The sequence below is a fragment of the Cicer arietinum genome, chromosome 6 (assembly GCF_000331145.2).
Source record: "Cicer arietinum cultivar CDC Frontier isolate Library 1 chromosome 6, Cicar.CDCFrontier_v2.0, whole genome shotgun sequence".
NCBI lineage: Eukaryota > Viridiplantae > Streptophyta > Magnoliopsida > Fabales > Fabaceae > Cicer > Cicer arietinum.
Genome location: NC_021165.2, coordinates 19,535,676 through 19,562,223, shown reverse-complemented (window position 1 = coordinate 19,562,223; position 26,548 = coordinate 19,535,676). Strand labels below are relative to the sequence as shown.

At 26.2% G+C, this 26,548-nt stretch overlaps 2 protein-coding genes across 2 annotated transcripts; both read left to right on the top strand.

Annotated features, from left to right (window-relative positions):
• Window positions 1-13,629: 13,629 nt before the first annotated feature.
• LOC101489110 (protein AGENET DOMAIN (AGD)-CONTAINING P1-like) lies at window positions 13,630-19,339 on the top strand. Its single transcript, XM_073369456.1, has 2 exons — window positions 13,630-14,117; window positions 18,683-19,339. Exons 1-2 carry the CDS (start codon window positions 13,698-13,700, stop codon window positions 19,124-19,126), a joined length of 864 nt encoding a protein of 287 aa, XP_073225557.1. The 5' UTR covers window positions 13,630-13,697; the 3' UTR covers window positions 19,127-19,339.
• A 2,815-nt stretch (window positions 19,340-22,154) lies between these two features.
• LOC101510616 (protein CONSERVED ONLY IN THE GREEN LINEAGE 160, chloroplastic) lies at window positions 22,155-26,548 on the top strand. Its single transcript, XM_004505440.4, has 9 exons — window positions 22,155-22,593; window positions 23,658-23,707; window positions 23,799-23,877; window positions 24,065-24,166; window positions 24,351-24,431; window positions 24,561-24,652; window positions 25,549-25,644; window positions 25,937-26,005; window positions 26,214-26,548. The coding sequence occupies exons 1-9, from the start codon at window positions 22,276-22,278 to the stop codon at window positions 26,344-26,346; spliced, it is 1,020 nt and encodes a 339-aa protein (XP_004505497.1). The 5' UTR covers window positions 22,155-22,275; the 3' UTR covers window positions 26,347-26,548.

Below are 26,548 nucleotides of genomic sequence, written 5' to 3'. Positions count from 1 at the left end.
TTTGGTGTTCCATCATTCCCAAATCAAGTAGATCATACTTCTTCGATGTATGTCGACCTACTAAGTGAAAATGTTCAGGAGCCATATGCCCCAGTTGACGAAGAAAACTCACCTCCACGTCGTCCACGTTGTATTCGTCGACCACCACGATGTGGGACTGAACACCATATAGGAGATTAATGTAATAAAAATATTGTAATAAAATTTGTATATATTTTTTTTTCACTCGTTTGGTATTTGTATGTTTAATTATAAAATATTGTAATTAATTTTTTTTAATAATTATAAAATATAAAATTAACATTGTATTTATTTATTGAATTAAAATATTAATTACTTAATTAAATAATTAATAAAACTTAAATTAATTATTTGATTAAAATAATAATGAATTAAATTAATAATAAATGAAACTTAAATTAATTATTTAATTAAAATAACAATTATTGATTAAGAAAATATATATTTATTATTAAGAAAGATGTTAACGAAAAATAATGTGTTGCATTATTTCTCAGCGGGTGAACGTGGCTTTATTAATTGATCAAATTCCCTATATATGTGCCTATTAAATAGTACCACTAATAAAAATAATTTTATAAATAATAAAATAAATTTAATAATTTGAAAAAATAAAAATTAAAAAAAAAACAAATTTTTAGTAGAGAAATCAGTATTGAGGAAACCGATTTCCCTTCCTTCTCTAAAAAAAAAAGATTAGTTGAGAAAGTTTAGGGGCAAGGACCGATTTCTAAGAGGAAGGAATACAAAGCTGAGAAAGGATGGTACTTTGGTATATAATTTGAAAAGAGTGGTATTATGGTATTTAATTTTTATTTTAGTGGTATAATAATAAAAAAGCCCATTTTAATCGAGTAAAATTTAAAACAAGTCTTTATTAGAACCCTAATTTGTTTTATCTTTTCTAAAGCACCTAAATTATATTTTATAATTTCTTGCATATTGTGTATTTGAAATTTAATTTTTTCTTTACTAAATTATAGTTTTAAACTCGTCCCCTACACTTAATTCCTAGCTCCGTCACCGATAATAGTTGTATAAATTGATGCAGTCAATTGGAAATAATAGTGATATTGATAACAAATATGTATGTAGAATTACTCTCCTCAGGCATTTTCATATCTGCCAACCTTGGCAATGCTATTAACTTTCACAAAATCTTCTGTATCAGGGGGCAGAGAATAATGCAGTAAATGTTAGAGTTACCGAAACAAGGCACAAAAAGGAAAATGGGCATAATAAACTGATAATCTGTGACTTCATGACACTAGCTAATAAATAATAATGACTTGGTAGTTGATGAACCACAAGTCGTAAATGGAAATAAAATGGAATTCATTCTATCCAAAGCAAAATATCTAAGTCCATTACACCAAGAAGAATAACAATGACTGATTAAAATACACCAATCTCAGTCCAGATTATTGTGCATTAATAACAAATCCTATTTGAAATACCATCTAACCATGAATGTTGTACCGTGCGGTTATTTATAGCAAAACAGTACAATATTTTCATGCATGGTAATTCAATTCTATGCTAAAATTAGTCTATACAAAACAAACTTCCCCATCCCCACTAATTAAAATAAAGAGCTCTATGTATAAAACACAACTCCTAGATCTATCGGTCATAATGAGAAATCCTAGATTGAAGGCTGTTGTTCCTGGAAAGTGTTTTCTTCCAACACATGTTTTCTGCATTGACAGTACTGCTCTTTTTTCATGCTTCCACCATCCTTTTCACTTTCATTCATTTCAATCTTCCCATGACCACTACTTTCTCCAATACAAAACGATCCCAAAAGATCCTTATCAACCTTATCACTCCCCTCTTTCTTCCCATTCTGTCTCCATAGTTCTCTCATCCTCTCCCTAACCCCACAACTATTCTCTTCATGTGGCCCCTCACAAAACCCACAAATTATAACCATTTCCTTCTTCCCCCTAATCCTTGTCGCATGCTCAAAATCAAAAGCCAATCTCAATGCATCTTTTAAAGAATTGGGTTTCTGCATAAGAACCCAATCATGAAACTCTTTCCTCAATCCATCCACAAATACCCTTTGGATAACATCATCTTCCAACCCATGTTCCGGCCACCGCTTCAAAATCCATTGCAGTCTCAGAAAATAGGATCTAACACGTTCCTTCTCAAATTGATGAATCCCCATAAGCTCTGTCCTTAACTCCTCATCGGGTTCAATGTCGTAATACGCTTGTAAAAATGACAACTTGATTTCGTCCCATGAAAGAGAAGGGTAGTAAGGTTCAATGTTGAGATCGTACCATAATGCAGGTTCTTCTTCAAGTGTGATGGGGAAGATCTTCTTTTGCATTTCAATGGAGGATGCATTGTTTGCTCTGCATACTTTGTTGAAACGACTCAAATGGGTGATTGGGGATTCACTTGGAGTGCCACGGAAAATGGGTAAAGGAGCGACTTTTATGTATGAAGATGAAGATGGATTCATAGGTTGTGTTGGATTTGGGACATTGGAAGCAGAAATTGAAGGGCTTTCTAAAACATCATCACTGTGTGGTTCTTGTGAGAAAGATGGGTCACTGTCTAGTGTATTTGACAAGGATTCAGAAACAGCATTATCATCATTATCTTCTTCTTCATCTTCTTCTTCTTCTTCTTCTTCTTCAAACTGTTGGTGTTCATCTCCCTGGGAATCGTTGTTGTATTCAGAACCAATAGCGTCTGCATCACTTTTAATATCGTTGTCTTCATCATCGTCTTCTTCTTCTGATGATGAATTTTGTTTTGGAATTCTATTTCGATGAGTGGAGGGATAGTATGAAGAAGATTGAGATGATGGTGGATGATGTTTACGAGTCATGCTTGATTTGATTTGCTCTAGACAACGTCGTTGTCTCTTCGGAACATTGAAAATTTAAAATGATAATCTCTTCAAATTCAAACGGTGAAGTGATTGGTTTGATTGAAAAATTAACCGTTAGTTGTTGTTGAGTTTTAAGGGATTTATTTATGGTAGTTGCACTGTCCTCTTCATTTGGATAAGTCCAAACTACAAAGATTAACGTCAAAGTGCATCTATTTTAAATAAAATTTTAAGCTTGAAAAATTTAAATTGAATAAACCACCATTTTGATCTCCGACACAATAAAATGATTTCAATTCAATTTTGAATTTAGAAAAAAAAAAAAATGTACGTGGTTGAATGATATGCCATCATCTCTCCTAAGTAGTTCTCGTGAATAGTTATGAACCAAAAAATAATTATACAAAAAATGAAGATTTAAATGGAAAATTTATGGTTTTCTTTTTTCATTTACTTTTTTTACTTTATTCTCCTTTCAATTACATTTCCCCTCATTTTCTGCCCCTTCATCAAGCCCAACCACCACCACCTTCATCAGTTTTCACTGTCATCTCCACCACCACTATCACTCTTCATACCATTCACATTGGTCTTCATGTCATTCCTATCTTCCTTTACCTAAACCTTAATTTGTTCCCCAATGTTTTTCATGTTTTTTCTTAATCATCACAACAAGATCAATCATCACAACAAAGATTATAATGATGGGAAGTCAATCATAACAACGAATTCAATCTTTTTCATCTCAATTTAAAATTCTTCAAAAATTAAAAAAAAAAAAAATGTCAGCGTGAGAGAAAGGACGTATATGTTGCCTAAATACCAACTAATAGAGGAAGACTGGTCAACACTTGTTAAATCAACAAGATAATATGGGTTGAAGATTTTATATTAAAGGCCCATAATCAAATTTGGGATTAGGGTTTATAGGGATAAAGGTAATATGAGTTTGGTTTTAGGGTTCATTTTTCACATGCGGTTTCAGATTAAAATTTAAAATTAATATTTTTTGTATGAAGAATATGGTTATTATGGACACTTTGTATGAGTTTATTCAAGTACTTGCAAGTGATGAAACACGTCCATCACATGCATTAGATTAAGGAAGAGGGATTGAGAGGCACCATAATTCAAATGGAGTGTTCAGATGGTTTGGTTTCACAAACCATAAATTGGATTTGACAGTTAGTATAGTTTTTAATATGGGTAGTTTAAAATATATTTTGTGTTTCGCAAGTTCTTAATGTGTTTTGTGTTATTTCAAGTGAAATGAAGTGTTTTTTTTTTTTTTTCATATTGTTAATGTATGTTGTGTCATTAAGTGACTTTAAGTGTTGTAAAATTTGAATGGATATTATGAGTTGTAAAGTTATGAATATACTCACAATGGTCTCCCAAAAGTAATACTTACTATCATTGTAGTCCCTGAAAGTAATAACTTATAGCCAAAATGGCCCTTGTATGTTATATTGCATTGTCAAATTGGTCACTGAATGCACAACGATAAATTGGTACATGTGTATCCCTAAGTTCACAACCATAACAAACATGTACTAATTCAATTAAAGGATTCAAAATCTAAATCACAAGTTAAATCATATATTAATTGTTAAAGTTAGCCCTAGAAGCCAACAATTTTTTCTTGGTTATTATTTGTATCATGACACTTACTATTATTTATATAGTAATATATGAGACATTTTAATTTATCATGTGGATTTATTTAAAGAATAAAAAAAGTACATAGAATAATTAGTCTATTTAGTAAAATATTAAGTGTAACTTAATCGTGAGACCCCATTGAACATAATGACATTATTCTTAAACTGTTTGTAGTCAAGTTTTACCGTTAAATGGGACGATGTTAATGCATATATATTATTCTGCGAGCAGACTGATGATCACATCTCACCAGTCATGGATATAATATATCAAGTCTTCACATATGTATAAATATTATGAGTAATATTTGTACTAAATTGATCCGTTATGGGAATGTTATATAATAGTTATGCAAGTATTGTTAACGATTTTCATGTAACCATAATAAGTAGTCGTTCACTTGAAGTCACTACAATTCATACTCGAAGAGTTGTAAACTTTGATGCCATCAAGCATTATCTATAACAGGACAATCATAATGGTGACTAATTGATCTACAATAAACCATATAGAGGGGTGTGAGTGATATAAATAAGATTTATCGCTTTTGCATGATAGGAGTTGTGTCTTGAGTCTTTCGATAGAATGATATGTTAAATGTGTGTGGTCACACCAAAATGTACCAATATAAGATATTTGTTACATTAATGATTACATGTATACTCGGGAATCGAGAAACAAATTATTGGACTTAACAAGGATGACACTTTTTATGTCTTGTGTTCAATTAATATATTTGAATGAAGGGATAATTAATGCACAATAAATAGTGGTTACATTAAAGTTAAAGTTGTATAATCGATTTTTCCATTAATTGGATAGTAATCATGCAGTGCTAGATGTCACTCATTATTTATAATATTTAATATTATTGTTAATTAAGTGGGAGTCTATAGGATTACATGATAGAACCATTAAATCGAAAATTAAAAATTTAAGTAAATAATTATTTAATTAAATAATAATTTAATTGATTAATGATTTAATTAAATTAAATAAATTGGATTTGTGGCATACAAGGTCCACTATGTCGATAAGGTAGAGAGAATATATATATATATATATATATATATATATATATATATATATATAATCGTCAGCTACCACCAATGCATTTTGTGATAATTGTTCACGTAGATGGAGTAGAGACACTATCATATCGTGGTGTCGGTGATTTATCATTCTCGATGCTTCAAAAGATAAAGATATAAATCTCATGTAAAATATTGTACGTGTGTGGTCAATGATAATCGATAATTTTTGCTCTTGAGAATGATGTTAAAATATATCTTTTAATTTCCTTACATTAATTACATGACAAGGATTAAAATAACAAAATTCAAGATATTATCGTAAACTATAATTCAAATGTGAATTCAAATACTAAGACTTTACTAAACCTTGCCTTTTAGAAACCAGTCAATAAATACTTTCAATTCCTACACATCTATTGCATTCCATAATCTTGAAACATAAACTTATTAAGGTAGTCGGTTTCAATTTTTCCCGAATACCAAACTCACGCCCTTCATACTCCATGTTATCATTGCCATACTGAATGAATTATTTCCACCATGTTGCAAAATAACAGTAATCCAACCCATTATAAAACAAAAAAATAGAAACATACAATATCAACAATTTTTTAACGTACCAAAAATATTATTGTTAGAAACCCCAAACCAACAGAGAAGATGATGGAAAAAAAATCAAAAGTTTGACATAATCATATATAATAGAGAAGATGATGACAAATATAATGCATGATCAAAATAAAAAAAATTTAAAGAAATTTCCAGAATAAAAAAATAAACCCTAAACAGAGAAGATGATAACAAAAATCTAACATTTAGACATAATCATAATAAAGAAGATGAAGATAAATGTTCTAATGCATGATTAAACTAAGATAAAAATCAACATTTTTCAGAGTAAGAGACAAACATGCACTTTCTATGTTGAGAGTGAAAAAGTGTTTTCGACAACAAGAAATGACGATGGTTGAAATCGGCGGCGAAGAGAAGTTGGTGGTGGTGGCAGGGCCGGTCCAACACGTTATGAGGCCTAAAGCAAAATTATTAGATAAGGCCTTTTTAAAATTTAATAAATAAATTATTAATATTTTATTTAATAATTATATAAATTTTGTTTAACAAAATTAATGACATTTTCAAATCTATTTTCTCTATATTTTTTAAATAATGAAATAAGACATTTCAACGATTATACGACAACAGCATGCACTCATGTAAATTTTTTCATATTTTAGTTGAATAAGAAAAGAATGTGTATATATTGTAGCACTCAATTAACTCATGTTAACAATATGTTCACTATTTATATCATGATCTCTCCATTTATAACTAGTATTTCTCATATTAATGATATACTCACCTTTTATCTCATTATTATTCAATTTATAATTAATATTTCTCTCATCGTTTTAATTAACCAATTTAGTTGTACTGAGATAAGTATTAAATAATTTATAATAAAAACAAAATATTTTATTTAATTTATATAAAATTTTATCAAAATTAATTTTAAAAATATTAAAATGTGAGGCCTTTCTCATAGATAAAAAAATATTTGATGCCATTTTTTAAGTAAAAAATTTTGTTTTTTTAGAGAGGTCTAAAGCGCTTGCTTTGGTGGCCTTGGACCGGCTCTGCATACACTAAAGAATATTTTGAAAGGATTTTTACTTTAGTACAGTGAGAAAATTTAAGTGTTGATATTTCAATACACTCATTATTCGTTGTGCATATACTGTTAATCAACCATTGTTTTGTTCATCAAAATTAATATCATTCACTTTGCAGTTTAAAGAATCCGTGTGGAAAAAGTATATCTTATAGTAAATTACAATGCTAGCATTTCTCGCCATCAATGATAGCATGAAGCGAAGGAAGTAGCTATATTCATCACATGCGGAACTAAAATTGGAAAATCAACAACAAAATCAACGAAAAGGGAACATGTTTAAGAAATGTGTACCAAAAATAGCGATAAGAACACAGGGCCGCCCGAGGCCTAAAGCGAAATTATTAGATAAAGCCTTTTCAAAATTTAATAAATAAATTATTAATATTTTATTTAATAATTATATAAATTTTGTTTAACAAACTTAATGACATTTTCAAATCTATTTTCTCTATATTTTTCAAATAATGAAATAAGACATTTCAACGGCAACAGCGGGCACTCATGTAAAATTTTCCATATTTTAGTTGAATAAGAAAAGAATGTGTATATATTGTAGCACTCAAGTAACTCATGTTAACAATATGTTCACTATTTATATCATGATCTCTCAATTTATAACTAGTATTTCTCATATTAATGATGTACTCACCTTTTATCTCATGATTATTCAATTTATAACTAATATTTCTCTCATCTCTACTGTTTTAATTAACCAATTTAGTTGTACTGAGATAAGTATTAAATAATTTATAATAAAAACAAAATATTTTATTTAATTTATATAAAATTTTATCAAAATTAATTTTAAAAATATTAAAATGTGAGGCTTTTTTTCATAGATAAAAAAATATTTGAGGCTTTTTTTTTAGTAAAATTTTTTGTTTTTTTAGAGAGGTTTAAAGCGGTGGCCTTACCCTTGGACCGGCTCTGGGTGGTAGAGACGAAGATCAAACGACAACGATGATCGGAGTTGTATGGTCTCCAAAAAAATAAAATTTTCCATTTAAAATTTCATTTTTATTTATTTTAATATCATTTTAGTCATTGACTATTCATTAGATCTACTTAGGAGAGACTGAGACATCACTCAGTTAAATACGTGTCACTCACTTGACACCATTCATAGAAAAGTTAAATTTAAAGACTAAGATGAGGGGACTAACATTTGACTGAATCAATAACTATCTTGATTTTTTTTTGAATTAAAGATTGAAATATTAGCGACCAATTGAATTAGAGACATAAATAATAAGTTACCTATTTTAAAATATTTGTTTATAGTTGTTCTATAAAAAAATTCTTCAATTTTCAACTTCTAAAATTTCTTCTTTATTTTTTATCTATGAATTTCACATTCTTCTAACTAAAAAAGAAAATCATCATCTTCTTCGCCCTCATAAACTTTTTTCATAACAATCCTTTGTGGACTTGAAACCTAAAACATTTTTTATAATGTAAACTTGTTTTATACTGATGTTTATTAATAACTCATCACATCTACAAAATATTTAATAACTATTTTTGATTTTAAAATTAGTTAGTATGATATGGCAAATTAAATGTGTAAAATAATTTTACATTATCAATAAATTGTCTTTAATTTTTTTTTTTTTTTCAAAAAGATAATATTATACTTATTTTAAAATAAATTATATATAAAAAGGAAATAAAATAAAGAATTGAACCGTTACTTTTAAATAGGATAAAGCACCGAGAAATATTTTTGTCTATTAATTGTGGTTGAATACCTTTTTATAATTATATTACAATGTATTAAATCTAATTAAGAAGTCGAAACAGTTGGAGGAATATTTAATTATTTTCTCATTAAAAGATAATTTATGAAGAAAAGTTGTAATCGTCGTCAAATATTTGAATAAGATAAATTAATTAAGAATATATATCTATTATCAATATAAAAATATACTATCCTCACTAAATTTTATACCGTCAATTTATTTCTAAATAGATTTTTTTTACTTCTTGTATTTTATATTAAATGTCATTTTAACAAAAATACATATTTAAAAAATAAATATTATTTTTACTTTTTAATGTAATTTTAAGCATTATTTTGTTTAACTGTAACAGTTCACTACTTGAAAAACATTAATTCTACTTTTCATATGAAATGGATGAGTGTTAAAAAAATATTTCATTTATTGTTGCATCTTCTTTTTACATTTTCAATATTTCTCACTTTCCAATACTATCATTTTTTTCACTTATCACTTCAATGAGTTTACTCTTTTTCTTTCATAAATATCTCTTAAAATAATAAAACAATCATTTTTCTTACCGTCAATATAAAAATAGAACACCACGACAAAAATTCCTTCACTTAATTTTTTATATCAATTTATTTGAGGGTAAATAAATTATTATTTTCTATTTTTACTAATTTTACTATCTTTTATTAAAAAAATGTTTTATTTATTATTATATCTATTTTTTTACACTTCAATATTATGGTCTTTTATTACTCTTATCAGTTTAGTCTCACTTTATCTACCACATTTTCATATTGTTTTTTTCAAAAATACCTCTTAACGTAATAAAAAAAAGTTGTGTTTTATATCATATTTTGTTCAAGTTTTAAATTAAATATATCAATTATTTTTTTTTCTGTTTTTCTTCTATTTTGAATGGGGTATTAACAAAAATACTCTTCATTTATAAAGTATTCTCTCTAGTTTCAATTACAAGAAGAAAAACAAAAACAAAAAACATTAATATCAATGAAGTTATTTATTACTATTATTTTTTAAATATTTTTATAAATATATCTCTTATAAAAAATGTGAGACACTAAATATACGAATAATATTCAAAGATAAACATTAAATAAGGATAAAACTATCATTTTAAAAGTCTATTTTTTCTTATAAATAAAATTAAAAAACATTCAATTTTTATTTATTTATAATTGAGATAAAAAATATTTATAAAATATTATTTTTCACTCTACAAAAAAATATTATTTCACTCGTTATTTTCCAATACTTTTCACACTTTCCAATACTAGATTGTTTTTCCACTCTCATCTTTTCATTTCACCTTGTCAACCATATCTCTCATCTTTCATTTTTTATTTTCTCAAATAAAAAAGAAAATTGTTTTTTCAAAATATTTTTACAAGAGTGAGAAGTATAAAAATAAAAAACAATTAAAATAAACAGTATGATTTAATTTAGGTTTTGAAATATTTGCCCACCAGTCTAACCAAATCAAACTGATGAAAAATATATTATTTGGTTTAATGTGGTTGATATTTTTAAAAATTTAAAATGTATCATAAAAAAATTTATAGAATAAATGTTTTTACAGATTATTGTTTTTATATACTAAATAAGTTCTGAACAATAAGAATGTAATACGTCAGTTTAATTCGATATTTTAGAGAAAAACTAGAACATATATTACAAATATATAGTTTTATTTGATTCTACTTTTGTTATATTTTTTCATAAAATTCAAATAAAAGCCAATTTACGATGAATATTTTTTCTTCAAATCATATATTAAATAAATATTTGTCACCGATCAATTAGTTTAAAAAATATTTTTCACATAACAACTAATTAAAAGATGAGTATATAATTTATTAATAGTGTTTCTCTTAAATATTTTTTAGATAAAAATTTGAAAATAAATTATAATATAATAATTATAATTTACTATACAAATCAAATACATGACAATTATTTATAAATTGTCAATCAATTAAAAAATTATTTTCTATGAATTAATTAGTTAAAGTATATGTGATGAAAATTACAATACAATAATTATAATTTAATGTATAAACTATACACTATTTTTTACTGATAATTAATTGAAATACGCTCTTATATATTTTAAATTAGTTCAATAATTAGTTAAAGTATAAATCTATATTTTACTACTATTATGCCTCTCGAATGTCTTCTAGATAAAGTTTAGAAGAATAAACTAAAATAATAATTATACTTTACTGCATATATTATACATTGGACAAATGTTTTTTACAAGTTGAATATAGTTCAAAAAATTTCTTTCATGAATCAATGGTTAAGTGATAAATATATATATTTTAGTTGTGTGTCTATTAAGTATCTTATAAATAAACATTTAAAGAAAATTATAATACAATAATTTCAAATTACCATGTAAACTATACACATGACAAACGTGTTCTTTTACAAATCAATTATAATAAAAAAAATATTTTTTATTTATGAATTTGTTGAAAGATAATTTTCAAAGAACAAATAGATTATAAAATAGAAATATATATTTTATTAGTACAATAGAAATATGTATAAAATAGAAATATGTATTTAATGAAATTATTCTTTTGAATATATCTTTGATCTAGATAAAATATTTAAGAATATTATAACATGTTTCATTATAAATTATACACTATACAAATGTTTTTGACTAGTATGTTTGTTAAAATACGGTCTTTCATGAAATAATTATAAATAATAATTATAATTTACTATATACATTTACACATGAAACAAATATTTTCTATTGCTCAATTAGTTGAAAAATTATCTTTCACGAATCTATTTGTTATCAGAAAATATGTATTTTATTAGTAGAGTGTATCTTGAATGACTTATAATTAAAAAATTTAAGAACAATATAATACAATGATTATATTTTTCTATAAAAAATTTATAAAATAAATATGTATTAATAATCAATTAGTTAAAAGAAATATCTTTTACGAATCAATTAGTTAATGAATAAAATTTGAAGAAAATTGTAAAAAAATAATTTATTGGAACATCATACACAAAATAAATACTTCATTAATTAGCATTTGTTTTTTTTGTTAATACCTTCTAAATAAAATTTTAATTACATTTATTATATAAAAAAAGTAAGCTAAAAGAATATGCTAGATCCTTTGGCATACAAGAAAAATTACATTTTTATTAAGTTTATCTAAATTTTGATATTCTATTTTCACTCATTTATGAAATTACTTTTTTTCTTTTTAAAATATAACTTTTTGGTTGCTCCATTTTTAAGACCCAAAAAGTAGTGATATTAGCAAAAAATTTAGGATGTATAAAGTCGTTTTTTTCATCAGAAATGATAATTTTTTACTAGTAACTTTTAAACGATGGTTCAAAATTCCAAATTCAAAAAAGTGAGATTACTTTCGTGAATGGTTGAAAACGTACAGAGTGACTAAAACTTTCATTAAAACTTATTTTATATTAATTTAATTTTCTTGTTAAAAATGAATATAACTTCCATTTTTCTCAAAAAAAAAACTTAATGTAATCATAATTTCTTTAAGCAAATCTAAAATGTGTACTGATGATATAATTTTAGAAAATTTAAAATAATACCATTAACCATATAATGATATATTAAAATTGTAAAAAAAAATTATGACATGGTATACTTAAAAAAAAATAATTGAGTATTTATTATAAAAGTTAACCATATAAAAATATTGTTTAATAAATATGAACTATCAATATAAAATAATTATACACTAGCATAAAATGAAAGTTATCAATTTTTCCATTTCATATCATAAAAGTTGGGTAAAATAAGATGATATGTCAGAATATTTATGTTAATTAATTTATATATTATTATAAAAAAGTTATATATGACAAAACAACTCTTATTTAATAATACTGTAAAAATATTTAATGAGGATGTAATGATAGTGTAAAAATATTTTATTTGTGGTCTAATGACAATGAATCAATCACCATGATGTTATCGTGTAGACTTATTTAAAAAAGCTAATATATATTATACTATATTCTTATTGATCGTCAATATTAAATTTCTTTATATTGATAATCTATATTTATTTTTCTCTATTAAAAAAATAAAATTATGAATCATATGATATAAAATTTAATTAATAATTAAATACATTTGACCAAAAAAACGAAACTATTTCATACTTCATTAGATCACTATTATAAACAAAAAAGATTACTTTCAAAGGTATTAAGAAAGATAGTTAATTGTATTTAATTTTATAGATTTAATGTAAAACAAGATTCAAATTTACTAAATTATTTATTTTTAATGTCAAACTTCAATTATAAACATTTAATGTTCTGAAATAAATGAAAAGTTGTATTGAGAATAATTATATTAAATAATTATTTTATTGATTATAATAATGATCAAGATTTAAGTCATTTATCCGGCGATATTATGATATGTCACAAGACAAAACCCACAAAATATTTCACAATCCCAAGATGACAAACCATTGGTCAAAAATAAAATATTTTTTTTCTAGAAAACCTAAGATGAAATATAAACCGTCTGATCACACAAATTACCATATTTTGTTGTAAAAAATCTCAATCCCATACCCATCACCTCAACTATAAAAGAACACTTTGTGTGTTAGTTTGTACACACAAAAACATCATCCATATCTTTGTCATTTTTTTCTCGTTTATTTCTTGTTTTGTCTCATGCAATGATGCATGATTACGATATAGGAGACAAAGTGGAAGTATGCAGCGAAGAAGAAGGTTTTGAAGGTTCATACTTTGAAGCCACAGTTGTTGCATGCATTGAGAATGGAGAATATGCGGTTCGTTACACAAACCTTTTGTCAGATGACGAATCTGCCCCTCTCATTGAAATAGTTAAAGCAAATGAGGTTCGTCCATTACCACCATGTGTTAATCCTCAAGACTTCAATTTCTACCAAAAAGTTGATGCTTTTGATAATGATGGTTGGTGGATAGGATTAATCATTAGTGAGAAAATTGCCACTCAAAATGGTTATTACTATGGGGTGTATTTCCAAAATACCAATGAAACTATTCACTTCCGATTTGATCAAATTAGGGTTCATCATGAGTGGGTTGATGGAGAATGGATCTTGGAAGAATAATTCATATTATTATCATTAATTAATAATCAAGGTTCTTGTTCTTGTTGGGTTTTTAATATAATTAATATTGATATGAGTTAGTATACTATGAGTATATGGGTCTATTTAATCGATTATGTTGCATATTGAAGTTTGTAAGCATTGTCCCTTTGTTTTATGTATTTGCAATTTTCATATTGTTAGTAATATATAATAGTCTTTTATTTAATTTTGTGTTTTTTTTCTTCTATGTTTTGGGTTTGAATCCTGCAAGTAATTGATAGTTTATTTATGAGAGAGAAAGAAGAAAAAAAATTAATAATAAAAATATTAAATGTATTTTTGTGTTATTTTACCTCTTCCTCTTTTATAAATTGACTCTCAAGTATATGTATAGACTTCTCAATTAGTTAGTCTTTTTAGAGAATTAAGTGCAAAGGTTAATTAATGGATCAATACTATGGGCTTGTTGGGATTATATCTCTTGAAAACTTTGCAAGAAAAATCTTTAATTGGAGGTGATTGTGTCATTGTATTGTATATATGCACGTCATTTTAGTGTTTTTCTTTTGACCCTTTGTGAGGTTAAAGAGATCTTTGTTATTATTAAGTGAAAAAACTTGATGTAAAATACGATATGCTTTGATTTTTATGTGTACTTTTTGAAATATATATATATATATATATATATATATATATGTGTCAAAATTGCAAATACAGCCCCAAGCATCTCTTTCGTTAGTAATTTTATGGCTTAAATTGACCAACAGAAAACACAATTAAGGACTAAACCGACAAACTCAAGGCACATTCGAAGACCAAAAATAACTAACAAAAGGCATAATAATGTATATTTTCGTAATTTCGATACATTCAAGGACTATAGTGCATCACAAATTCTCAAACCAAAATGAGTATTTACTCAGCTAAAAAAAATGTGCAAATTAAAACCCTATAAAACCGATACACTAATAAAAATTTCCCCACGCAAGGAATCCAACTCACTGAAATTAAATTTACAACGAAATTAAGCAATATATATTGTATAAAGAAAACCTAAATTGATCGTTATGAAACCCTAAGCATAGTAGAAAAGAATAGAGCAGTGTAATAATCGGAAATTAATAAGATTCAGAACACGGAAGTGAAAAAGCGATTATGAATACGGTGATTCAAAGCAGATTAATAAGAAACGGTGAAGGAAATGAAAAAATAAAAATAATAAATATATATATATATATAAATAAGTAAATTGTAGAAGATAAAAAATAAAAAAGATAGAGATAAACATATAAGTGCATCTTGTGTCTATCTATATTTTTATGTCAAAGATATCATAGTTGTGTCACTGATTAATATCTATCTGGGTTGACACCAATGAGGCACGATCAAGGAGCGTGTAAAAATTGGTTCATATTGATAAATATTATACCATATTGGTCTTTTTGCAATTTGGTAACTCCATTTTTTTTATTAATGATAAAGTAATGCAATCTTTATTAGTTTTCACCGTAATATCTTAATTTTGACCAGAATTTTAATTATTATCATTAATCACTGTCTAAACAAGTTGTTTAAAAGATTGTTTTTGGAATTGATAAAAAATAAAAAATAAATATTTTATAGATAAATCTTATTTAAAAGATTAGACGATTGACTAAGATTCTGCATCTAGATTGAGAATTTATTATCTAATTCTTCCGAATCTAAGCCTCTTTTAGATACTCTTAATATTATCAATCGTTAAAGATTTTATTTTATAGACCAAAAGTATTTTGTAGCATAAAATATTTTGTGTTGTAAACTATTTTTGTGAAATCATAAAACTAAATTTTAAAATACTTTTTCAATAACTATTCAAATAAGAGTTTAATAAATATATACTAATATGTAATGAGAATTATCTATTTTTTTATATAATACTATTGAAGTGAATTTAAGTTAGGTAATAAGACAGAATGCTTATTCTAAGTACTTTTTTATAAAACTAAATCACATTTGAAAAGAAAAAAAACACTAATGTATTCTACTTTAAAATTTAAATACCAATCTACTCTACCTTATATTGTGAGAGGTTGATATTTAATATAACAGACTCTGAAAAACATCCTATTTTGAAAATGCGACCTTAAGTTGATTTTCTATATATTTTGTTTTTTCAAGTTTTAAAGAAGTCACTCTTTAGAAGGGCCACTTTATACTCTACCATTTATTTTGCCTTACTTTATCAAATGAAAATGTTAAATAAATAAAAATTAAGCAATAAAATAATAATTATATTAATATAAATTTATTAAAATTATTAAAAATACAAACAAACAAAAATTACAAAGTTTGACTAGAATATAGAATAACATTCAAATATTATTTTGTGTATGACCAATTATTTGACATAGTCCATATTTTCTTGACATTTTTCTTGAACATTCATTTTATTTGGGTCTATTGGTTTTGACGAAATATGATATATGAGTAGATGAATTTTATTTTGGTTGAATCTTTAACTCTAAATTTTTTCATGAAACTCAAACCAAACTAACTTGGTCATGAATAAATTGAATTGGGATAGATTCACGGATTATAAAAAAAATCAATTTTTTAATTCTTAAATAATGTAATTAAATTTTAATTTTTTAACGGGAATTAAATTTTAATATTTTGAACATCTCATTGATCACAATTTCTTCACAAACACAATCAATATTTAAAATACATCCACATCTCAATGTTTATTTATTTATTTCAAATGTTGGTTAATTTAAATAAATAAATAAACCATTATTCTCATTGGATATTAATATAAAACTAATTTACATTAACATTACTTCCTTATTTTCTCTTTAATTGTTATAAATATATTTTATTCATAACAAATTTAATTAAATATAATATATATTTGAAAGAAAGTAAGAAAATAAATAAATTTCATTGATTTAATAATTAAGTAATGAAAAGTTAATATCATCAATAAATTTGATTTGTATTAAAAAATTAAAATTGACTAGTAATAAAAATTATAAGATAGGTCTCATAAGTACATCTCAATTAATAGCTGCAGAAACATTGATAAATAGAAGTTTAAGTTCGAACCCTACATTCTCTAGTTTTCTGTACATTAAGATAAGATGTGTGAGTGTATAACTATTACACTAACCTACATTCTCTAGTTTTCTATACATTAAGATAAGATGTGTGAGTGTATAACTATTACACTAACAAAAAAAAAAACTAAGAGATCTTCTAGCTTAATTCTATATATCTAGTCCAAATACTTTTTATTATCGGTGATAAAAACTTAATTGTAATGGTTTGATTGAATGATAAAATAATAGATTTTGGATCCACGAATTGCGCTTTCAAATTTCACTAATGTCATTGAAGGATAAACTAATCTTCCATTGACATTACAAGGTCATTAAACCTATTTTATTTTATTTGTTAGATAAAGACTTGATATATATTAATGTGATAATCCTCAAAAAACCGTTAACTAGATTTTCAAAAAAAAAATCTATAAGTAGATTTTCTCATTAAAAAACTAATTTATCAAACAAAAAAAGAAAAAAATTGAAGTCGTAATAATCCTCAAATATTTGAATAATATACAGATTACAAATAATTATAATCGAAAAGAATGCCAAGTCCCTTTGGCACAAAAGTAAACAAATGTTTTTAATATACTTTTTTTTTGGTTAAAATAATTACTTAACAAAACAAGAATCTATTATAATGATATATTAAATTGTAAAAAATATATATGTTATAAACTAAAGTGAAAAGTACAGTAATTATTAATAAAAAATGTCAACCACAAAAAATCACCATTAGTTTATTGTTATAGAAATCAAAACATTTGAAAATCCATTTATTAATCATATAGAAAGAATATAAATATTTTTTTTAAGAGAATAAGATGGTACTAAAAAGAATACAATCATTAAAATATTTATCACGAAAACAAATTACTTTCATGTAATTTTTTTTTTTTTATAATGAGTGTCATTTCAATTCAAAAAATTTAGTTTAAAACGAATGTCATTTATAATTTTTAATTATTTTTTCTATATTATTTTTCAATGATTATTATTTTTTTATTTCTTTTAATTATTGTATTTCATGTGCAAATATCTTAAAGACATTTTATAAATTTTGATTTTAATTATTATATATATATTAATTTATTTATTTAATTATTGCATTTCGTGCTTAAGTAAAACGGAGGGAGTATCTCGCGTGGGTACAAAATTCAGTAAAAAGATACTTTTCCAATAACGATCAAGATCAGAAACTATTGGCAAAATAAGAATATTTTTTTGGCAACAATCAAAGATTTTTTTCTTTTGCTTATTAAAAAAGAAGATTTGTTTTGCTTATTAAAAAACAAAATAAAAGATGAAATCGGAAAAAAAAATAATATCTTATTTTATTTAAAAAGATTCGAATCGGAAATACACACAAAAAGGTCCCATTAGCTCAAGTATATAAAGAAGACATTATGCATAATACACACAAAAACAAAATTTCCATATTCTCTCTCTGATCGATCTGTGATTGAGTATTTAGTTGTGCAAATAATAAAATAAGAAAGCATGCGTCCACCAATGAAGAAAGTTGATTACAAAGAAGGAGACAAAGTTGAAGTATGCAGCAAAGAAGAAGGATTCATCGGTTCATACTACGAAGGTACAATTGTTTCGTGTCTTGAAAATGGAAAATATGTTGTTTGTTACAAGAATCTTATAGAAGATGACAATTCTGGTCGTTATCTCAAAGAGACACTTTACCCAAAAGAGCTTCGTCCATTACCGCCACGTGTCCGTAATCCAACCAATTTTAAACGGAATCAGAAAGTGGATGCTTTTGATAACGACGGTTGGTGGTTAGGTGTAATCGCAAGTGAGAAGATGGTTCAACAAAAAATTGATTATTATAAAGTTTATTTCCCTAATTGCAATGAATCCATTTACTATCCTTCTCATCGAATTAGACTTCATCATCAATGGTTTGCTGGACACTGGATCAAGTAACCTTAATTCATCAACAATTCCCGAATTACCCTTTTCTTTTTTATGTATTATGAATTGCTTATTGCCAATTTATAAAACTATTTTTTCTTTTGTTATTTCATTCTTTTGTCTTTTCTTTTCTCCTTTATTTGTGTGTTTCATCGTTCTTCTTGTTTTGTATAATTTCTTTTTTGTTGACCTTTCGTGGAAATAAAAAGATCTTTTTTTTTTAAAGGTTGTTGTTATCATGTATCTATTCCCATTAAACAAACACGTCGATCTTCTAATTTCAGCACCACTATAGTAGCCGTGGAAAACTAGATTCATATTATTAATGATGTATAGTACAATATTGGTATTTTTGCAATTTGGTAATTCTACTTTTTTTAATAGATCTTGCCAACAAATTTCTTTCTTTAAGAGTATTTGGTTAAAGAATTAAAAATAAATATTTTAAATAGAAAAATAATTTTTAAGTATTTAACGAATCGCTTGGTAACATTTGATTTTTTTTTTTAATGATAAAATAATGCACACAATCTTGCTATATGTGTTTTGCTTATTAGGAGTATAGTTCAAAATCACTTGAGAGTATCTTGTAAAAAAAAAAAGAATAGATCAACTTAATATGTTAATTATTGTCGTCAGATTCATCACAATCTAAACAAGTTGTTTAAAATATATTTTTTGAATGGTTTAAAAGATTATGTATGGCACATTATCTGGATCTCTTTACTCAACATTATATACTTTTTTTTACTCACAACATCATCTAGATGCTAATCTAAAATGTGATAAATAAAATTTTGTCAAATATTACGCTTTAAGGTTATAATTTGCACTCACGTAAAAAGAAGTATATATATATACTGGACTGCCATGAGATATTCAAGTTCTCTAAGCAAACGGAAATGATTTCCCTTTAGAATTTGAGCCTCTTGTTTGTTTGTGTTTTTTTATTGCAAAGTTATCAATTATGCATTACTTATCAAAGTTTATTTTACAAATAACTTTTGATAAAAATCAAAAGAGGACCGTTTAGTATTTTTTGTGACAAGATAAATTATCAATAAAATTTTAACAATTTCAATCCATAAAAGTTTATCTCATAACAAGAATTCAATATCTTTGACTTTATTCAGAAAAAAAATCTTTGACTTTAATTCACTCTTGAAATTTTTTATGATTTTTTTATTATTCAAATGAAATTTTACAACAAGAATAATACTAATTATGATATTTTTGATTAATTTTAAGATATTTTAAATTTTTATTCTAGAATAATATAAGTTTTTGACACGAACAAAATTGGAGATTTATTCATATGCTTTATAGTAATAAAATCTTTATCAAGTAAATCAATTCAGTAAAATAATTAGGTCCTTCCATTTTACAATCAATTGTTAGTAGATCATAATGGAATAACCTACTTATAAATAGTAAATTAATTCAATAACTTCTTTGTTTGAGGATAATGATTCAGAAACTTAATTATAATCTATTTTAGTTTGCATAGTTATTTTAAAATGGTTCAATTATTTTATAAGTCTCTAAATTATTTGAATTTTTTTAGATAGATTAGTGAATTAATAATATTTTTTTTATAAATAAACCATTCTTGTACACTACTATTTTCAGTCAACAGCTAGTCAAATTTAATAGGATGACTTTAATTACAAAAAATAGTAATTTTTAATTACAATTTTTTAATTTAAAAATCTATTTAAAAATTATCAAATAATTTAAAAATTTATGATATATATATATATTTGAGAGAGACAGATGATAATGAGAGAGGAGACATGGCCGTCTTTTAAGTGTTTTATGCAAAATTTAAATTTGTTGTCCTATTTTTTATATATGTTATTATTATTTTAATTAATTATATAAATATATAAATAAAATATAATAAGATAACATTAAAAAGTTCAAATTAAATTAAACTACAATATTATTATAGCAAAAGTTGTTATGCAAAAAAATCTATAAATCAATATATATTTTTAATATATGAAATAACATTTGGCACTCAATGCACTACACACCCTACACATGCTCAAGGATGCTACCAGAGATGGAAAATAGATGAGAGTAGAGAGAAAATATAATATGTAAGACAGATGAGGGACAATAGATTGATATATAGAGAAGAGAATAATAGAGACAAGAGACCTTAAAATTAAAAAGAAGAAATGAGAAAATACAAGAGATACAATAAATATTCTCTCTCTGGTCTCTTTCATATCTCTCTTATACATATTTGTACTCTTGTCTCCTATCTTTCTATATCCTCCTTAGTCTCTTTTGATACTATCTCTATTCTCTTCACAGTCTCTTTCTTTTATATTACTACCTAAACCGTTAGATTATTTGACAATTTTAAAATAGATCTTTAAATTAAAATATTTGTAATTAAGATTTTAAATTATTATAATAATAATTTAATTGTAGTTTTAGTTTCTCTATTATTACTAATTCATAGAATTGATCTTCTATTTTAAAGTCAACAATTTTGATCCATCTCTCATATTTTTAAATTAAAAACAATTATTTTACATATTTTTAATAACATGACATATAATGCTATAATATGATACATTAATGAAACATATTTCATTAATTAAATTAAAAATATAAAAAATTTGAAGTTGAAATTTAAGTTTTTATGACGTTTTATTAAAATTTCATAAGTATTATCATTTTACGTCATCCTATTGTATGTCACGTTATTTAAAATATATTTAGTTAAAAAAGCCAGAAAAATGTTTAAAACGGTTGACTTTTTAAATAAAAAAATCAATTTCGTGAATGAATAAAAATAGAGGGACTAAAATTACAATTAATCTTATAATAATAATTAGATTTTATTAAAATTTAAATAATAAAGAATTAACGTAAAGACTTAATTAAAAAAAATATTAATTCAGAGAGTTGATTACAGATTTTTTAAATTAAACACCTAATTAAAAATTCTCCAATAATTTAAAAGTCTCTCAATATTCTAAATTTTAGTGAAATATAAATGAGAAGACTGGCGAGGAGATATTTTGCAAACACGGTGTGTCCATTTAATAGACACACAAAAATACAATAGCAGTTCTCTCTGCGGTTTCTGGTTCTTTCATTTCGTTACTGTTATCATCTCACAACAGAAGAAATTGAAAAGGAAAATGGGAACTCTAAATCTAAACTACTACAATTGTGTGACATGTGCGTCCACACCACCAATGTCACAAGACTCACCATTACCAGACCCCAGACAAACAAAGGTTATCCTTCCCAATAAAAAACCCATTAAATGGTCCACTGGTATGGCTCCTGGTGAATGGGGTGGTCCTCCACCGACCACCAAGCTCCGCAAGTATTGGGGTGGTCAGGATATTGACCCTTTAGCCTCTGATGACTTTATGTGGAACAAAGATTTCATGCCTCGTTTCAAAAAGTTGATTCAGGAACCTCAAACTCCCCTTCAACAATCTCCTTCAAAGGTACATACTTTTTTTTAACACTCTTGTTATTATTTTCCATCTGGGTTTCTTTGTTTTTGTTGGAATTATGGATTGATTGATGAAATTGAATTGCTAGTTATGTTGATGATGCTTGCTTTGTGTTTGTGGTTTGTTGGTTGATTCTTGTGTTTGGATTAATGAACAATAGAACTGATTATGGCTATTCCAATTTCCAAAACTTGGATTTTGAGTTTAATTAGAGATATTTACTTATGCAATTAATCAATCCCTTTCAATACTGTTATAGATTCAGTTACTTTATTATATAAAAAAAAGAGATTCAGTTAGTTATGTTTTTCATTGTGTGTTCTCCATGTGATGATCCTATATGTAATTACTAAAAATGTTGTCTCAATTTATTTTTTGTATAATAATTAGATTTGGTCCATTAACCCATTATTGGTGCCCTACCTTACCTGGGTTTCACCCCTTTTAAATAACATATTGGGACTATTGGAGGGAAGGAATGATATTAACAGAACCAAGTTTTACTTCAGTTTACTTATCATTACGTCTGTGTGTTTGTTAGTGTATGATTCAGCACCAAGTTTTACTGCATTGTATGATTCAGTTTTTAGTTGAAATGGAAATGAAGTTAACAAAACTAGCCAGATTTAGTTCATTTATTCATCAATGTGTAGTACTTAGTAATATTGTTAAATGTGGAGATTTACTCACAAGATTAATTCCATCAAATGCCTCTTAATTTCTATTGAACACATTTATTGGTGTGGTAAAAGAGTATGGATAACAGTTACTTTGTTTAGCAAGCAGTTACATCATTCTAATTTTCACATAGGAATCAGAATGACGCAGCAATTTTTTGTTTGTAAGATGCTATATTCTCCATTCCTTGTCGACTCAAGAAATTTTAATTGATAATTGGTTTTCATTAGAGCTTCATAGTGTCGTCTGATCCATAGAGCCAACCCTCCAGTGACTTGGTGGTGGTGGTGACTCAAGATATCTTGGTGAATGACTACAAATCATTTTGATTAATTCTCTGAGTTGGTTGTGACATTTTTTGTTTGTTTTGTAAACAGGAAGTGCCTTCTGGGTTTTTAAGCTTAAATAGAGTCATGAGCCTTGACAGGTTTCGCTCTAAAATATTCAAATTCAACTCTTCAACTGTGATCGCATTGTTCTTTCTTTATCTATTAAGTCATTTGAATTATGAACTGTAGTTTGGAAGTTGATTTGAGCAAAGAACTCTCAACTCCTGCAAATCACATTGTACACCAGCAAATAGAGACACCAACTAATGTAAGGGATGTGTGTCTTCTCTGGGTCTTTCTCTGATTAATATATCTTTTGGATTTTACAGAGTTACTATCTTCAGTGTTTAATTCTCTTTATCTATTTGGTATCAAGTTCTATTTGAAAAACCAAAAAAGCACATGATATTTTATGTTGTTTTTCCACTATCTTCTTACAAATTAAATATGACCAGGTGACCGAAAGTGAAAGCAAGAGGGTAAGATGGAGATTGGCGCCAACACGCCGCGAGCAAGACAAATGGAATAGAGCTACCAAAGCTGCAACTGGAGGCAGCGTAAGTAATTTTTTCGTATATCACGTTAAATCTCTGTCATCTGTATCTAGTTTTTACTCTATATATTTGCCAGCATATATAATAAGTATATAACCTACGATCACATAGGACATAGAACTCAATCCATAGTTCACTTTTGAACCCAAACTGCAACTTTACGATGGTTAATATTATCTACCTATAGGATGTGATGTTTCGGGAACTAAGGCAGTCTCGTGAAGATCCTGCAGTATTGGCTGCTAAAGCCAGGGAGCAGTATGAAAAGGTACTCAACACTGGTTTCTAGTTGTTTTTCTTCAGTAGAAGTTATGAAAAATCTTACCTTTTTCATTGTGACAATGATCAATTATCAAACTTTGTTAATTCTGTTCCAAAACTTAATTTGGGTTTTCAGATAAAGAGGAGGTTGCAAGTACTTACATTGGGTATAGGTGGTGTTGGTCTGGTTTCATCCTACGTTTCTTATTCTCCTGAGATTGCAGCTAGGTATCTAGTTTCTTCTTGCACTTAATATGGCTAAACCGAGATTTAAAATTCAGCTTGGTTTGCAACCACCATCCAGTAAACATATTCAAAAAAGATATATGAACCGAAGACATCTGACACACGGGAGATGACTTTGTTCTAGATTAGTTTAACTAAAGGGGTTTTAACTTTTTACGGTTCATGCATTTCGTATTCATTATAAAATGTTTCTCCTTTTGAACCACTACAAATAGTCAATACCTTTCAAAAAGCCTTTATGAATGTGTTTGAGGATAATTTAGGTAATATATCGATGAAAAGGAACAAGATGGTAAAAGATTTTACATTACCGTCATTTGAAAACTAAATGAGAGACTGAAAGGAAATATATTAGGAAACAAAGAGATGGGAAAGGAAATAACATAAATTAGTTTTGTAGACATAATTATGCTTTTCCTTCCCTCTAATTCAGAAAGAATGAACTTGTTCTCTAAGAGGGAAATTGAGTAAATAGGTCCTCTCCATTCCCCTTTTACCTACTAAAAATTAACTTAGGTTTGTCTATTTCCTATTGATATTCTAATGGTCTTTGGCCACTTTTTTTCATTTTTTCTCTCCCTCCCTAAGAACTGGCACTTACGCACTTTGAGACGATTAAAAGAAACAACTTTTAGGAACTAATCAATGTCATGTTTCCATTGAGAGATATATGCATAAATCCACTGTTATACTAGTTATCAATTATTATTAATTATTAGTTATAAGTAAAATTACAAAAGTTAAAATTTACTGATGCAAGATTAAGAATAAGTTGTTTGCTAAGATTTCAGAACACCTAGTAGGCTAGTATCCTTCAAAAGAAAGCTTTAAGGTTTATTTATGTTTGATTAATACATACCTTTCTTTCATGTATTCAGTTTTGGTGCTGGCTTCCTTGGTTCTTTGGCGTATATCCGAATGCTGGGAAATAGCGTGGATGCACTAAACACAAACGGTGCCAGGGCCCTTGTCAAGTAATCAATAGTTAATAGATTTATTATGCAGCATCTAATATCTTCAGTAGACTACTATTTGATAGTCAAGTTTAAAGTTTCTAATTTTTCTAGGTAATATTAGAAGTTTCCAAAATAGTTTAATAACTATATTTGTAAACAGATTTTACTCATACGTCTAATTATATTTCATCATCTTGCCTCATTATTCACACGTTTATGAAAATTCAGTGTAGTGTTTAGTCATTTACACATAACACATGTGAGAACACCTGTTACGATCTCTTACCAGCTCGTTGGATGTTACTTTCAGGGGAGCAATTGGGCAGCCAAGATTATTGGTTCCTGTTATATTGGTCATGATTTATAATCGCTGGAACGCGTAAGTCCTCTTTTGATATGCAATTTGAGCTGGTATAATGAGAATTAAGAATGGTAATTCAGATTTAATAAATAGAAATGAGAATTAAGAATTGCAATTCAAATTTAATATTGTATATAGGAGCAAATGAGATATGTTTGTTTTCACTATGTTGTCTTCGGTTTCTCTAAACTCTAGAATACTGGTTAAGCTCAGTGTTTCAATGCAGGATTCTTGTTCCAGAATATGGATTTATACACTTAGAATTGATACCAATTCTAGTTGGTTTTTTCACATACAAGATTGCAACTTTTGCTCAAGCTATAGAGGAGGTGATTACCGTAGCTACAAAGAAGACCTAAATATGTCGCCTCGGGTAGATTTGGGTCTTTTCCTCTTACACTATGCATATATTGATTGCATTTTTGTTCATATTAAGAATCTAAATTACATCAAGGGACATTCAATTACATTCATGTGTTCCTTTTGTAATAATGTCTAAATATATCTAGTGTATTTTTCCTCTTTAAAGTAACAACACATGTTTAATTTTACTTTGATCAA

Bases quoted from the DNA above. Each gene is read 5' to 3' on its own strand.
- LOC101489110 (XM_073369456.1), top strand. From the start codon at position 13,698: ATGATGCATGATTACGATATAGGAGACAAAGTGGAAGTATGCAGCGAA. The intron at 14,118-18,682 runs TAATTCATATTA...ATAATAAAATAA, and splicing joins GAGAATGGATCTTGGAAGAA to GAAAGCATGCGTCCACCAAT.
- LOC101510616 (XM_004505440.4), top strand. From the start codon at position 22,276: ATGGGAACTCTAAATCTAAACTACTACAATTGTGTGACATGTGCGTCC. The intron at 24,167-24,350 runs GTAAGTAATTTT...ATCTACCTATAG, and splicing joins AAGCTGCAACTGGAGGCAGC to GATGTGATGTTTCGGGAACT. The intron at 26,006-26,213 runs GTAAGTCCTCTT...GTTTCAATGCAG, and splicing joins ATTTATAATCGCTGGAACGC to GATTCTTGTTCCAGAATATG.